The sequence below is a fragment of the Lynx rufus genome, unplaced genomic scaffold (assembly GCF_022079265.1).
Source record: "Lynx rufus isolate CCGP_SWC_20201006 ecotype Redwood Valley unplaced genomic scaffold, mLynRuf1.p SCAF_8, whole genome shotgun sequence".
Lineage (NCBI taxonomy): Eukaryota > Metazoa > Chordata > Mammalia > Carnivora > Felidae > Lynx > Lynx rufus.
The window spans coordinates 118,035,517-118,052,665 of record NW_025814896.1 but is presented as its reverse complement, the minus strand read 5'-3'; the positions used below and the strand labels follow the sequence as shown (position 1 = coordinate 118,052,665).

Genomic DNA, 17,149 nt, shown 5'->3' with positions numbered 1-17,149 from the left:
ATGTCCTCAGATATTTTATATTCCATTTAATTTTTTTAAATGGATTGATCATGCACCAAATTAAATTCATGGGATAATCATGGGTTGTAACCGCAGTTTGAAAAACTCTTTCGCAGCCAGTGCTGCTTTGATCCGCATGGGCCCTGCGGCTGAGGCTTGGTCTAGCACCCCCTTGTGGATTTCCGGACAACAGCAAGCACTCAGCTTTTCCAATCCCTGAGATGTCTTCTGAGGGAGGCTTGGACTGCCTTTGCTGGAAGATTTGAATCCATGGGCCTGTGCCTTTCCCAAAAGGAACATCTGCTAATTGTTGCTAAAATTTCAAATGGAGCATCTTCCCTCCTCTAGGATATGTCATCTTAGGACATTGTAACAGCAAAACTCAGAGAAGAAAATTGTATCAAAAAGTGATGGAGCTTGTTTCTGGCTTTTGACAAGTACTGCCCCCCTAGTTTTCATAGCTGCTAATAGATGATCAGTGGTAATTAAGCTAATGCATGTGAAGAGTGCCAACGGTGCCTGGTAAGAGTGTCCAAGAGATGTTACTCCCCCACTGCCTCATAACTGATGAGGATTCCTTAATGTGTTGACAGGACTCCAAGATTTCTTATATCTCAGAGGGAATTCAGTCTGTCCTATACTAAAATTCCTCATAAAGGTTAAAAATGTTTTTAATTCATTTCTCAATGCTTCTAAATGTAAAAAAGGTTGGAGGTTGGTGTGTGTGCCAACCCAGTGGGGCCATGGTGGTCGTGCAGAGAAACATTAAGAGGTGGAAGCAAATACACAGATTGTAAAGCCAGGCTATTTCTGTCCATTTCCCATGACGTGTCCTACCCTACCTCCAACGGGCCCAAGTTGAATGGGAACCTGTGACTTTTCATTCAGTCCAAGCATCAGGGATGCTTCTCAAAGCTGCTGGTGGCATGGAGCTAGGAGGGACTCCTGTTGTCGTTAGTAGTGAGACAGCAGCTTTGGGTCTCTTGTTGAGCTTGTGGCCAATTAGTGAAGATAGTAAGTGTCCAATGGTCAGGAACATCTATGCCCAAATGGCCCTTGCATACCCCTTCTCGGGTGTATTTTCTTCTTCCTTCTCTGTGCATGCTGCTCTCAGCCAGACTCTGGAACCAGCCTATGGCCAGCTGGGCCTGTTGTAACAGCGGCCATACACGCCTGATGTGACCTCATCACATCACATACGGCTCTGAGGCTGAGGCTTTGGCATGGCTAAATCAGTGGTCACCCACAAGTCACATTTTATTGAGCAGATGAGAAAGGAAGACAATACCTTAATAACAGAGAGCCAGGAACAGAGGGCCGCCCACTTAGACTTCACTTTATACTCAAGATAACCAACCTATAACTGTGATTTTAAACATACAGAAAAAGATGTCAGCAGATGAAGACCAAGGCTGAACAATAGAAACCAGCTCCAGGTCCCCAAGCTGGAGTTCAGAAGTCTGGCTCTCAGCCTTGCTGCCATAACTGTGGCCAGAATGCAAGGATGATTTACATATATTTGGCCATGTTACCCAAAGGCGAATGTTACTTGATATTTGTGGAAAATATTTAAATTTCACCCCCAAGGATATTTGTCACTGAGGCTTTAAATCCCGACTCTGTCTGCCCAGTTTAGACCCTGCCCAGCATTTCAACGTCAGTCGCCCAAAGCAAAATGCTAATTCTGTCAAATGCATTCCAAGGGCTCACCTCTCTGGCTTGTATCTCTCAATTCAACTTGCAGACAATCAATGTGTGGCGTGCACATCACTCTAACACCCCCCCCCCCACCACCCATGGCTTTGGAAGAGAGGGACAGAAACAAACCTTTCTGGATCTTGTAGACTGGGGAACTCAGCTGTGCTCCTCAGACACTAAGAGATGTCACATTTGGAGGGGGCTTTATGGTTTACAGTTGTTACTAAGTACTTTCACTCAATTTGTGGCTTTTATTTCCATGGCTTACAGCTGAAAAGCTAAGGCCACATTAAGGGACTCACCCTAGATCTCACAGGTGTGGTTAATCTGAGATTCCAGCCCTGTATTTCCAATCCTAAACTCCTCCCAGCCTGTCAGTGCCTGATTTCTGGACGCCTACGATTCTGGGAGGCCATATAAAGGGGGCTATGTGGTCCTGGTCTTTTGGTGCCTTTGTCTAGAACATGCTACCCATCTTTGACCTATCTACCTTGAGAAATCTTCTGTCTAAATGTTAATATTTATCATTTACAGCTGGCCACTGCACCCTTTCAAAGGTGAACACAGTAAAATTTATGACAGGTGTACTATCAGACAACAGAGGAGAATAAAAGCAGGAGGAAGTGTGGCAGCCTCCACCTGTGCAAACCATTCATCCAAGGCTGGGACACCTGGACGATTCTGGCATGGGGCTGCAGCCACGCATCTTCCTCCTGGGGCTGCTGTTGCTTCTGGGGCAAGGTAAGTCTTCCTTTTGCTCAGAGGGCAACTAATGGGTCAGCCTGCTGATGTCCCTTGTTGCTTAGAGCTTGAGAGAGGAATACCTCTTTTTCATGAGCACAGAATGCACAGGTTAGACCCAAGCAGGCTGGAATGCTGAGATTCAAGTGCCCACAGCTGTGAGGCAAGAGGCAGGTCTGGGGATAGGTGAAAAGTGCTGATGGGTAACAGTTCTGTGGTGCAGAAAAAAGCCGTCGGTAGAGGGAGTCACAAAGACCCAGGCTCTAGTTCTCTGTGCTGTGTGGCCTTGAGCAAGTTCTAGCTCCCTGGACCTTGATTTTTTTTTCTTTCTTTCTCATCCTTAAAATGGTAGTACTACTATTTACAGGCTTTGTTTTGTTTTTGCTAAAAGGAAAGAGGAAGGTAGGTTTCAGAAATGAGTGGGCTACTAGTCAGAGCTTTGGATTTCTCCTGAACTAATGATTAGGAGAAGATTGTGCCTCTGCCACATCCCCTTTGCCTCTCTTCTCCTGACCTCTGGCTCCTCTTTGTTTGGAAAGCCTTAAAGATGATTTTTTGGCCTCTCCATATGAGAGGCCTGGGCCCAGAGAGGGAAAGCACTTTCCCTCTAGCCCCCAGAGGTCTGGCTGGGGTCCAAGCACCAGTCTTGCTGCTTACCTTGGACAGGTTTGTTACCCTGTCTAATGGAGGTGTGTGGGGGGTGGAGGGTGGGGTGGGGTGGGGAGCGTGGTGCTCAAGGGTGCAGGGTATGAGGCAAGGGGAGGATAATAATGCTTGCTATGCTTAATATCCAGGGTGATCATATTTTCCTGATTGCTAAATGAGGCAGAGGAGCTTTTTCCTTCATGTTTGATCCATATTAATTCCTCTTTTGTGAAGTGCCTATTCAAGTGTGTTCCCATTTTTGTATAGGTTTTTCCTTTTTTCCCATGATTTAAGGGGTTTTTTCATACATGCTGTGCACTTGCTCTTTGTGGGTGACAGGTACAGCTAATGTTTTCTGAACCTTGTCTTTCTGCTCTCTTTATGGAGACTTTAGACGAGCAAAATTCTGGATTTGGGGGAAATAAATGAGGATGACCCAAACGAGAAAAAATGGAGGCAATTCAGAGGTTGCTGAAGCAGGGAAGGCAGCAACATTCACTTTGGGGAGACGCCAGCGCAGGCAGGGGTGTGGGAAAGCCTGACAGTGAAAAGGGGAAGGACTCAGGTGTGCTCTGACTGGAAGCTGTTGCCATGGGGAAGTTGGAGGCAGGCTAATGAGAAGCGAGGCATCTGACATGATTCATTTGGGGAACATATGTGGCTTTCTGTGGTTGGTCCTGAATTGGAAGCAGGGACAAAAAGTAGGGAAGCTGCAATCCGGGGACCAGGTCCTCACTGTTCTAGACTGATGGCTGCTGGGGTGGTGGTTGGGTTTCCTGCTGGTGTGCTGGTCAGAGTTCAGTTTTATCAGTCGTCTGGCTGTTGTCAGTTTTGTGTTCTGTCTCTTTATTTCTAAAGTTTTCGATCTTATACTCTGGTTTCCCTTCAGATCATATAAATATTTCACCTTTTACTAACATTTTTAATCTTCATGGTTTGTGCTCTTTGGGTCTTATTTAAGAACTCCTCTCCTGCCTTGAGGTCTTGATGATATCCCATATCTCCTTCTAAAACTTCATAGATTTTCTTTTCTCATTTGGGTCTTGAATTCACCTGGGATTGGTTTTTGTGACTAGTGTAAGAGAGGAACCGACTTTTACACACTTCTTTTTGTGCAAATACCTAGTTGTCTCCACACTATTTACGGTGAAGTCCACGGTTTCCTCACTGCTGTGAAGAGCCCTTTCTGTTCATATGGAAAGGGCTCAGATGTGCTTGCATCAGTTTCAGAACTCAGCTTTATCTATCCATTTGTCTGCCCCTTTGCCTACAGCACATTGTCTCAATACTGCAGCTTTATAGTAAGTTTTATTATTGGAGGAAACGGGTCTTTCTATTTTTTTTCTTCTTAGAAATGACTTGACTTTGAACTTCCATATACAATTTACTTTCTGTCAATTTCTACCCCTCAAAAAACCTGTCGGGATTTTGATGAAAATTGCTCTGAATTCTATGAATCAAGTTCGGGACAACAAACATCTTTACAATATTGAGTCTTCCAAATCATGAGCATATATTTAGATCTTCTTTAATGCCTCTTGAAGTTTTATAGTTTCTCTGGTGAGGGCTTGTGTATGTTTTGTTTAATTATTCTTAGGCATATGACCTTTTGTTGTCTGAATGGATTTTTAAATGTTTGTTTTGAAAATGTTTATTTGTCTATGGAATTGATTTTTATATATTGATTGTGAACCCAATTAAGTTCTTATAAATTTTAATAAGTTATCTGCATATTCTTTTGGATTTTCTATATACACAACCCTGCCAATAATGACAGTTTTGTTGCTCTCTTTTCAACCTATATACTGTTTCTTTCTTTTACTTTTCTTCCTGTGCTGGCTCCACTACAATTTTTCATGGAAGTGATGTTTGGAGGCATCCTTATTCCCAAGTTCAAAAAGAAAGTGTTTAACATTTTGTCAGTATGTATGGTATATGCTGTAGGCTTTTCTGCAAATACTCTTTATAAGACTAAGCAGTTCTATCTTGTTACTAATTTGCTAAGATTTTTAAAAAATCATGAGTGGATATTGGATTTTATCTAATATTTTTTTCTGCACTTATTGAGAAGATTATATGATTGACTCCATTAAATTTGCTATTGTGATGAATTGACTTTATTATTTTATTCATTTTTTTCAGTCATTGCTTATTAGATTTACTGTAGACCACACATTGTATTTACTTACCCTGTCTTTTCCATCTCTTTTAGTCTAGAATAGTTCTTTAGTCTCCTGGTTTGTCCTTTTGTGTCGATGAAAACTTTAGGCTGGCTTTTTGTGTGTATGCACTTCAATTTGGATTTGTCCAAATTGGTTGTGTTTTTTGTTTTTTGTTTTTGTTTTTGTTTTTTGTTTTTTTTTTTTTTTTTTTTTTTTGCTGGAATCAGATTAAACTCTCTGGGAAGAAACAAAAAATAGATCATGTTTTGTCCTTAAGGTATTGCATTGGGGGATACATGTGATGCTGGTAAATACCCTAATTGATTGTGTTAAGTTTGGTAATTTGATTAAGGTGTGTCTGCCAGAGTTCTCCCTTGTAAGGGTGCCTCCCCCCATGTGATTTATAAGTTATCTGTGAGGAGGAACTGTGATCCTATGTGACCATTCTTCTACCCAATGGTTTTCCCATCCACTGATGATTCTTGCCTGAACTGAATATTACCAGGGTGACTGTAACGTGGTGATTTTAAAATGTCTCTCATTCCTTCTAACATTGTTAGTTGGCATTCCCCCATTAAAAAAAATAAGAGATTCTCTTCTCTACCCCATTCTTATTATGTTTTATTTTTTAAATATAAAATAGATTTATGGGTTCTTTTATTATTTAAAAAATTTTTAAATGTTTGTTTTCAAGAAAGAGAGACAGAGAGAGCATGAGGGGAGGGGCAGAGAGAGAGGGAGACACAGAATCTGAAACAGGCTCCAGGCTCTGAGCTGTCAGCACTGAGCCTGACACGGGGTTCGAGCCCACAGACAGGGAGATCATGACCCGAGCCAAAGTCGGACACTTAACCAACTGAGCCACCCAGGTGCTTCTATGGATTCTTTTATTAGCGTGGTATAATCCATTCAGGTTGCTATTCATTTCGATGCTCAAGGAATTATGGATTTGGTCAGTGAGACGCCTTCATACTGCCTCCTGTGTCCCCATCCATTTTTAAGCACTTTTTAGTTTTATGGAACAAGCCATTCCAACTAATCCTGTATTTTTCCAATCTCAGCCATGCAATTAGCCATTTCTTCAAGGTTCCAGTTGTTGGGGGATTTTATTTAGAAACCAAGATTAGGTGCTAGGGGTGTTCATTGCTGCTGGAGTTATGTCCAAGCTCACCCAGTGGACAGAGCTAAGAAGTAGAGTTTCCTTTTTAAAAAATAAATGTATACAAATGATCTCTAGGTAGAATTAGCCTTTTATCTCCTTCCCCCATTTCAGATTGGTTTTGTCCTTCTTTCACAGTGCAAACCAAGGTTACAAAAGCAACAATAAATCTTTTTGTTTGCTGAGTCTTGTGATACAACATAATATTGGAGCTACTCTAATAGCACCAATGACAATAGCACCAATAACAATGGTTTCTTGCCATTCTTTTTCCTTCGAGTATATCACACTCACGGTATATAATCAATATACTTAGTTCAAAATCACTGGGATTAATTCTATTTCTTTTGTTCTCACTGTATGGTTATCTATCGGACACATAGTTAAGTTTGTCTCTGTATTCAGTTATAGGGTTTCTCCCATTCTTGTTGATTTTAGTTTATCTTTTGAATATATAGAACATTAACATGGTTCAGAAGTCAGAACTATGTGAAAAAAGACACTCAGAGAAGTTCCATCTCCTCTAGCCTTTCTTTTCTACTTATTCATGTAGATAACCAATTTCATTATTTTCATATCTTCACTATATTTCTTTTTGCAATATACTTTATTTTGTCTTCCTTCTTGCACAAATGATAACCTACTGTATGCTTTTTTGTTTATTTTAATTTTCTTCACCTAATGTATCCTGAGATTATATTGTATCTATTCAGATCTTTTTCATTTTTTTCCAACTGTAGACTATTCCACTATTACCGTATATATTCAACAAGTCTCCTGATGTGGCCATTAGGTTGTTTCCAATATTTTGCTATTATAAGTAGTGTTGTCGTGAACAATCATGTGCATATGTCTTTTTCATGTTGTTGGAGGTAGAGCTTAGGATAAGTTCCTAGAACTTAGGAGTCAAAGGGTAAACACACATAGTTTTGTTGGATGTTGCCAAATTTTCCTCCGTAAGGATTGTACCATTTTATATTCCCCCTGGTAGTATATAAATAAAATGTCATCTTCTCCGTAGCTTGACAATATACTATATAGTCAAGCTTTAGAACTTTTGCAAAGGTCACAGGTGAGAAATGGCATTTTTAGTTTAATTTCTCTGATTACAAAGGAAGTTGAGTATCTTTTCTTATTTTTAAAGACCATGTGATCTCAGGTTCCAAAAAAGTAATGGAAAAGGTTAAGTCCCAATGTGCTAGCACTTTTCAAGTCTCTGCTTGCAAATGTTTGATAACATCCCATTGGCCCAAGCAATTCATATGGGCAACCTCAGGTTTAAGTGGAAGAGAAATAGACTTCTCTAGACGGAAGGAGCAGCAAAGTTACATTGTAAAGTGACACGCATCCACAGATGTGTATTTGTGACCATTTTGTAATGGTCTACGTTCACTGCTCTTTTCTTCAGGGTTTTTAATAGCTATTTTTGCATGTTTATTTTGCCAAATGAACTTTAGAATCAATTCATCTAGCTTTGGAAAAAAATCCATTGGCATTTTTATTGAAATTCACTTAAAATTAAAATGAAACTAGGCTTATCCAGAAGTACTTAATCTTTTATAATTATTATAAATGTTTTTTATTCTCTTCCACTATACTTCCAACTGGGCCAGCTCATATATTGGTATATACAAAGGCTTTTACATTTTGCATGTTAATTTTATACTTTCTATCTTGCTACATTATTATACCTTTTGAATTAGTTTTATCGTTAATTCTCTAGAGCAATTATACACCCATATCATTAACAGATAAGAGTTTTCCTTCGTTTCTAATTCTTCTTCCTGTATTTATTTTTTCCTAATTGAATTGGCTAATATTCCAATACCATATTAAATAGTAGTGGTGATAGTGGCAATTCTCACCTTGTTCCTGACCTTAGTAAGAGGTAAATTTCTCCCTATTCAGTTGGATGATGGCCTTTGGGAATTATCCATACATGCATAAATACACACACTCACACACGTGTGTGTGTGTGTGTGTGTGTGTTTGCATTAATGAAATATCCATACATTTCTATTTCCTTGAGTGTTTTTATCAGGAATGAATGTTAAAGTTTGTTGAGTGTCTTTTTAGCATCTGTGGAAATAATCTTATTCCCCCCCCTTAGATTAGTTATTATTTTGAATTATATTAATAGATTTGCTAATATTGGGCTATCTGTGCATTCCTGGAATAAAATCGAGTTGGTCATGGTATATTTTGTCTTTATATACCACTGGCCCTAGAAAACATGGATTTGAACCATGTGGGTCCACCTATATCCAATTTCTTTCAACAAACTTTTGGAAAATTTTTTGGAGATTTGTGACAATTCGAAACAACTCAGAAACAGCATAGCCTGGAAATATCAAAAACATTAAGAAAAAGTTAGGGATGTCATGAATGTGTTAATTCTATGTAAATACTAGTCTATTTTATTATTTACTACCATTAAAATGTATACTAATCTATTATGAAAAGTTAAAAATTATCAAAATTTACACAGAAACCACACATTATCTTTTCATTTTTGATGTCTGGTATTCATAACACATATACCATCTAGAGTATTTTGTATCCTTTAAGGCAATATCGATGTTAAGTACAACAGATAATTCATCTTGTAAACAGATGATGTAAACTTATGGATAAACACAAAGCTCTATACACGTATTTTCTCTTCCTTATTAACATTTTCTTTTCTCTAGCTTGCTTTATTATAAGAATACAGTATATAATCCATATAAAAAACAAAATATGTGTTAGTTGACTATGTTATTGGTAAAGATTCTGGTCAACAGTGGGCTATTAGTAAATTTGGGGAGGAATCAAAAGTTATGCATAGATTCTGTCTGTGTGGAGGGTCAGTGCTCCAACCTCCAGTTGTTCAAGGGTCGACTGTACTGCTGGATTTAGTTTGCTAACACTTGTGTAGGATTCTTTTTCTTACATGTTCATGAATGAAATTGAACTGTCGTTTTCTTTTCTCTTGGTGCCCTTGTTGGATTTTGATATCAGTGTTCTACATTCTCGTAAAATGTATTTGGGAGTGTTTCTATTTTTCTTTCTTGAATAGTTTTTAATATGAATGGAATTCGTTGTATCTGGCTCTCTCAGTCAGTAGAGCATGAGACTCTTGATCTTGAGGCCACAAGTTCAAGCCCCATGTTGGGGGGTAGAGTTTACTTAAAAAAATTATATAAAATATATGAATGGAATATTTTCCTTTACTTGGTAGAACTCACCAATAGCCTAGAATATTATATTTTGCTAGATTTTTGACTACTGACTCAGTTTTTTATTTTTTAAATTATTTTTAAAAATATAATTTATTGTCAAGTTAGCTAACATACAGTGTATATAGAGTGCTCTTGACTTTGGGAGTAGATTCCCATGACTCATCACTTACATACAACACCCAGTGCTCATCCCAACAAGTGCCCTCCTCAATGCCCATCACCTATTTTCCTCTCCTTCCACCCCACCATCAACTCTCAGTTTGTTCTCTGTATTTAAGAGCCTCTTATAGTTTGCCTCCCTCTCTGTTTGAAACTATTTTTCCCTTTCCCTTCCCCTATGGTCTTCTGTTCAGTTTCTCAAATTCCACATATGAATGAAAACATGATATCTGTCTTTCTCTGACTGACGTATTTCACTTAGTATTATAATCTCCAGTTTCATCCACGTTGTTGCAAATGGCAAGATTTCATTCTTTATCACTGGTGAGTAGTATGCCATTGTATATAGAAACCACATCTTTATCCATTCATCAGACCAGCCACATTTGGGTTCTTTCCATAATTTGGCTATTGTTGATAGCACTGCTATAAACATAGGGGTACATGTGCCCCTATGAATCGGCACTCCTCTATCCTTTGGATAAATTCCTAGTAGTGCTATTGCTGTGTCATAGGGTAATTCTATTTTTAATTTTTTGAGGAACCTCCACACTGTTTCCCAGAGAGTTGCACTCGTTTGCATTCCCACCAACAGTGCAAGAGGGTCCCCTTTCTCCACATCCTTGCCAGCATCTGTTGTTTCCTGAGTTGTTAATTTTAGCCACTCTGACCTGTGTGAGGTGATATCTCAGTGTGGTTTTGATTTGTATTTCCCTGATGATGAGTGATGCTGAGCATCTTTTCATGTGTCAGTTGGCCATCTGGATGTCTTCTTTGGAAAAGTGTCTATTCATGTCTTCCCATTTCTTCACTGGATTATTTGTTTTTCAGGTGTTGAGTTTGGTAAGTTCTTTATAGATTTTGGATTCTAACCCTTTATCTGATAGGTCATTAGCAAATATCTTCTCCCATCCCCTGACTCAGTTTTCTAAATGGTTATAGAATTATTCATATTTTTATTTCTTATAAGTATGTTTTGGAAAGTTTTGTCTTTCTGGGAATGTGTTCATTTCAAGTACATGTTGAAGTTTTTTGCATAATTTTTAGAGAATTTCTATTGTTATCTCTTTGATATCTGTAGCTTCTGTAGTTATGCCCCCTTTTTATTTCCAATACTGGTTATTTGTGACTTCATCCTTTTTCTATGATTCATCTTATCAGAGGTTTGTCTACCTTATTAGTTTTTTGAAAGAACCAACTTTTGGCTTTATTGATCTTCTATGTCATAGTTGTCTATTGCTGCAGAGCATGTTACAGTAAATCATATTGACAAACAGCAACCATTTTATTTACTCACAATTCAGTGGATCTGCAATTTGGGAAGACATCAGCTGGGACATCTTGTCCCTGTTCCACACGGTATTGTGTGGGACTGACATGGCCGATCTAAAATGACATGTCTGTTGACTTGGTACTGGGGTGTGTTGGTCCTCCTCCACATGGTCTTTCTAGGAGGACAGCCTGGGCTGGGTACAGAAGTACCTAAATGGGCAAAAATAGAACCCACAAGGCCTCTTAATGCCTGGGCCCAAGAGTCATTTCTGCTGCTTCTGTTGGTCAATGTAAATTTCAGGGCCAGCCTAGATACAAGGGGAAGGAAATAGACTTTACCTCTTGTGGGGAGGGGTGGCAAAAGTCACATTACAAAGTGGCCTGCAGGATGGGAGGAAAGTTATGGTCCTTTTTGGAAAAATACACTACGGTCTAAATTGTATGTTTTTTTCCTGTTTCATTAATTTCTGTGAATTAATCTCGCATGACATTTATAGTCTTTCTTGAATCTATGGCTTGATATCCTCCATAAATTTTGAAAATTCTCAGACAGTATCTCTTGAAATACTGCTTCTACTCCATTATTCCTGTCTTTTCCTTCCATGGTGCCAATTAAATGTATGTTTGGTTGTCTTTATATACCATGTCCCTTAGCCTCTATTCCAACTGTACCATCTTTTTGTATTTCTAGAAAATTGCTGCATTCTGAGTAATATATTATGACACATGTCCTAATTTATTCATTCTTTCAGTTGTGTCTAATGTGCTGTTAGACCTGATCATTAGAGGCTTTGAAAATATTTTTCAAATATAATTTACATGTATTTCTGTACCAAACTGACAGTGTTACTTTTAAAAATAATTTTGTGTTTCCGTGAATAGCCTCAAATTTTCTTTTCCACCATCTTGGATCTGTTTCTACTGTATTTTTTTTTTCTGCTGATTCTTACCTCTGGATACTTTGTTTCTCTCTTTGCCTAGTTATTTTTTATTGTGTGCAGCTCAGACTCCTCCAAGAGTTATTTGTAGACTCTTCGGGGCCTAAGATGAATATGACTGTATAAATGTAACTCTGTCGAGCACTGGGGACATTGCCATTTGAGTGTCACTTCAAGATAAACTCACAGCGTGAGGTTCTCTAGAACAGCCAGCCAAGCGCCACACTAACCACTGTGTATATATAACAGCTTCCACTTAAGAGGGATATACTGTTGGATGCCCGAGTGGCTTGGTTGGTTAAGCAAGCATCTGACTCTCAGTTTCAGCTTAGGTCATGATCTTGCAGTTTGTGAGTTTGAGCCCCACGTCGAGCTCTGTGCTGACAGTGTGGAACCTGCTTGGGATCCTCTCTGCCCCTCCCCCACTTGCTCTCTTCCTCTCAAAATAAGTAAATAAAAACTTAAAAAAAAAAAAAAAGAAGAGGGATAGACTATTATCCTCATTTTACAGATGAGAAAACTGAGACTCAGAAATTAAATAACTTCCCCAAGATCATCTAGCTGTAAGTACACGAGCCAGAGTTCAGTCCTGAGACTGAGTCCTGAGTCATGGCTTTTTGCCACCACCCTGTATTACAGGGAGGGAAGAATCATAATTCGGTTTTATTTAAGCTTTGAAATGGGCTCAACAAACAACACACGTAGAAATAGGTTCCTGTTCCAAAAGTTTGGGTGTATAAAACTGAAACATCATTATCTTAAAACTGCAATTGGCAAAAGCAAGTTGGCAAGAAACCACCGTATCTAATAAAGTACAATTTTTGCTAGAGCTTCATTTTCCTGGAATGGGTCAGCAGTTCCCTGGGAGACTGTCAGGCTGGGGAATGAAAACTCTTCGCCTTGGTAATGCACCTGGGTCAGGCCTGTCACTGGTAAGCCAAAGGTAGGAGCAGGTGAGGAAAGGAATACCTCTTTTCTCATTAGAACAAGTACAGCCAGTCAATGTTTGTTTTACAGGGACCTAGAGTCGTTCCTGGAGGTTGCCAGCCAAGCCTTCTAGAAATCGTCTTTCCAAATAAGAGTAGATAGCAACCCTGGAGAGCTTTTGGTAGTCCAGGTTCTTCTAGTTATTGACGAGAGAGGAGTGGGGACTTGCTCAAGTCCCATAGCCAGTTGGTGGCCGAGCCATCCTTGGAACTCTGGTGTTAGACTCTCTTCTACATCAGATGCCTCAATCCCCATCTCCACCCCCTGCTCCAACTCACTTGCCTCCAAGTTCCTTCTGTGAGCCGCACACCCAGGTAAGGGATTCTCTCTGGGGGGACTCAGGAGCCATACTTTTCCTGGGCTGTCATCTGTACCTTGTAGTTTTTGAGGACTTTATCGTCAATCATCCTTTTCATCAAGTTGCATTTTTGCTACTGTCAGTTAACTGTCTGAGCGCTCTTCTAAGAACCCGAGTTGAGCTGAGCCTGGCTGGGAGATAATAAACCAAAAGAAGGAACCCTCAGGAGAGAGCTTATTTGCATAAAATCACTGGAGAAGAATTAAGTACCAAAATAGGTGAAGTAGCTGTAATGAAAGCAACAGGCTTCAGAGAACTGAGAGGTGAACGTGGGCTGGAGAAGTTTCACGTAGGAGGGAAACTCAGCGGAGCTCTGAAAGCTGTGTGGGATCAAGATAAACACAGGAGCAGGGAGGGCATGCAAGTTAGGGAGCAGCACACTCAGAGATGAAGTCGAGGTTCCTAGTGCAGGGAGCAGGTCTGCTGATCCGAGGGCAGGGTTAGTGTTAGGGGAGGAATTTGAAATCCCAAGACCAGAACAATAGAGATTATCATAATACCTTTTGGCTTAAAGAGACTTCTAAAAGAACTATTCCCTTTTTTTTTATTGTTTGTTTGTGTGTTGATTTATTTATTTATTTATTTTACATGAACAAAAACTGAACCCTTGGGCAGGTCAGGTTAAGTGACCTGCCCAAGGTCACACAGCAAGCCTAGAATTTGGATTTGCTATCGTGGGAAGTGGGGAGCTATGACAGACTCTTCAGCAGGAGAGTGGCCTAATGCAAGTGGTATTTTGGACAAGATGAGTCTGCCAGCTTCAAACATAAAAGGTCATGTGTGGAAAGAGGCAGCACACTGGTGAATTTGTGTGCCTGGCTCCTAGAAAGAGGCCCTGCAGGGAGTTTGCTTGGTTCTGGGAAGGCCAAGTGCTTTTCTTTTAGGCACCTGTCTCCTCTTGTGTTCTTGCATCTCAGTGGGAACAGTGGTCCTTAGCCCATGTTCTCTTCTTCACACTAGAACCTCCCAGTTGTCTCTGGAAAGAGACTTTCCTGATTGCGGGGGAGGGTGGACCATGAGGCCCCCGCACAGCTCCCTGAGATTCCCCTCCTGTTGGAGCTCACTAATAATCGCTACCACCCCCCATCCACCTTTGAGGGTCCCCGTTAAATCTCTGACTGGAGCTGAGAATGATTGTGGAGGGTATTGGCATGGGAGGAGTCAGGGCCCTGGCCAGCGGTTCACCTTCACCATGGCACCCTCTTCTTCGGGTTGTTCGTCCTGGCTCTGGGCCTACCTCGATTGTTCCCATGAGGAAGGTGAGGAAAACCTAATTGACAAGCAAAGCCTTCCTCGTCTCAGGTCATATAATGAGCGAAGGGCAAAACCTTAAGTCAACTGCGGATGTGCTCCCTCCCATTCAAACTGCTTCCTAAAGACTTCTTCCCTCTCCCCCAACACAGGGTGTATGATGTTGGATACTGGGTGGGCATCAGGAGGTGGAGACAGGAGGGTGCACTGGTCTGTGTCTGGGATGGAATCTGTAATGGGTGGTGGTGTCCCCTGTGGTCATCAGCACAGGACACGGAGTATCTAGAGAATGTTGGTTTGGGACTTCCCAAGTCATCTCTAATGTTTTTTGTACAATCATCAGACTAGAGGATGTGTCTACCCAAAAAGTTGTGACCTTGTTAATACTACTATCATTCCTTGGCATGCCTGATGAAAAATTGAGATTGATGAGTTAGGACAGCCAAAAAAAACTGGTCTTATAGACATGACAAAAGAATAAATTTCCACATGCCAGGAACTCAGGCTATAGAGCAACACACACAACAAGCCCTTTAAGAACATTCTTTTAAAAAGACTTTGGTCCCAAGGAAAGCATATCAGATGACATTAAGGAGAATCAAATTCCACATCATGGTCTTTTTAGTAACTTAGTGATCTTCGGCAAGTTTGTTAACCTCTCTGGGTCTTAGATTCCTGAGACATTAAATGAGATGATATCAAAGATCTGCCCATGTTGGCCATTCTAGAATTCTTTATTATTTTTTTTATTGTTTATTTTTGAGAGAGACCTAGTGCAAGTGAGGAAGGGGCAGAGAGAGAGAGGGAGACACAGAATCCGAAGCAGGCTCCAGGCTCTGAGCTGTCAGCACAGAGCCCAATGTGGGGCTCGATCCCATGAACCGTGAGATCATGACCTGAGCCGAAGTCGGATGTTTAACCGACTGAACCACCCAGGTGCCCCACCATTCTAGAATTCTAAGACAAATGTTTAGAGGTTAGTCTAGCTACCCCAGAAAGATTCTCTAGTCCTCACTGTCCCCTTCTACTGACTATGGCATGTGACCACCAAAGCACCACACTGAGGGAGAGATGCTGACATCTTGTGATGCTTGGCGCACAGGCGGTCCTGGTGTTGGAGCAGCAGCCAAGCATGACTTGTGGTTTTTGACTCCGCTCCCACAGGCAGTCATGTGTGGTGCCTCCTCCCAGGTCAACAGCATTCTGCAGGCCCTTGGGTGTACATGGGATAAAGTGCTGCATGCAGGGACAGATAATCCCAGAAGACCTGCTTACAGCCCAGACAGTACAGGGGACAGATACAGGCTGACTTGAACCCTCCCCTTCCCAGGTTGCCAGGACAGCTCACTGCTTGGTGGATGGCAGTGCTGGCCCGGAGTCTGTCCTTGCCCTTGCTGGCATGGTCTGTGTGAGCTGGTAAAAATCACCTAGCCTCTCTGAGTCTATAAAAATGTTAACAGGGTCATAATTCCTGCCACTTACTTACCCTTTAGGGTTGCTGGGAGGACAATACACTTTTCAAAGAGTCTGAGAATTTAATGTACCCTAAAGAGTGGCCTTAATTGCACATGCGTTGGCCTTAAAAGTCCTCCCCGCACTGCCCAAGGCGAGGGCCTTCCTTTCATCCGGGGAGACAAGCCACTCCTAGCTTGTGTACAGCCCTCTTCTGTTCACACAGCAGTTTCCTGTTCTTTGATCCTTGAGACAACCTCAAGAAGAAGGTCAGGAAACCAGTCGTATCCCCATTTGATAGATGAAGAAGTCAAGGTTCAGAGACATTAATTCTTGATTAAGGTCACAAAATGGCTGTCTTTCCTCAAGGCAGGGATAGGGGTGGAAAATTGTGCCCCAGGCACAGCATAAGTGGAAAAATATAAAGGAAATTTGTAAATTAAGAGAACATGGGCTGTTTTAATTTTGCTTTTGAAATCAGCCTCCTTACCCCTGGCCTGATGTTGGGCTAATGCACTCTGGGTTTCCCTGAAGAGTTGGGGCTCTTAATCTCACAGGTGCAGCAGTCAAAGGGCTTTTAAAAACTTCTGGTGTCCACGATACCTAGGCCCCACATCAGGCCAACCAAATCTGAGCCTCTGTCTTGGGGGGCTGGGCAGCAGGTGATGGGTTGAGGACCTTTGCTTCAGAAGGTGCTTCCCTAAGGACACTCGTGTGTGAATTTACCTCGTCAGGCCTGATGCTCTAATGGCCTTTTGTTAGTTCCAGGACCCCAGTGGTCATGGCTCTTCCCACTTGGATGACTGATCTCAGCCAGACCTGTTTCTCTGAATGTGCACAGATGCCTTCCTCTTTCATTCCCATCAGCATGGAAAAGTACATGTTTTTTTCCCTTACTGACCTTACTGAGTTGGAGTTTCTCAGGGAGCTCAAAGCCCTTTATAGATCCGTGAGCTGGAGGCTAAAACAATCTTCCAAAAGAGAAAGATTCATGGGGTTCAATCATGCCACAAGTGCTTTGATAATTTCTTCCACAATACCTCAGGGTGCTATGGGAACAGGCAAGAATTTTTTTTTCCATTTATCTGGTGGGAAGCGGAGAACTG

At 41.0% G+C, this 17,149-nt stretch overlaps 1 protein-coding gene across 1 annotated transcript in view; it reads left to right on the top strand.

Moving 5' to 3' along the window:
- The first annotated feature begins 2,384 nt into the window (after window positions 1–2,384).
- PLB1 (phospholipase B1) overlaps window positions 2,385–17,149 on the top strand; it is a 121,545-nt gene continuing 106,780 nt past the window's right edge. The window contains exon 1 of the mRNA XM_047069218.1: window positions 2,385–2,439. Within this exon, the coding sequence (XP_046925174.1) occupies window positions 2,385–2,439 (55 nt within the window). The remainder of the gene's footprint in view (window positions 2,440–17,149) is intronic.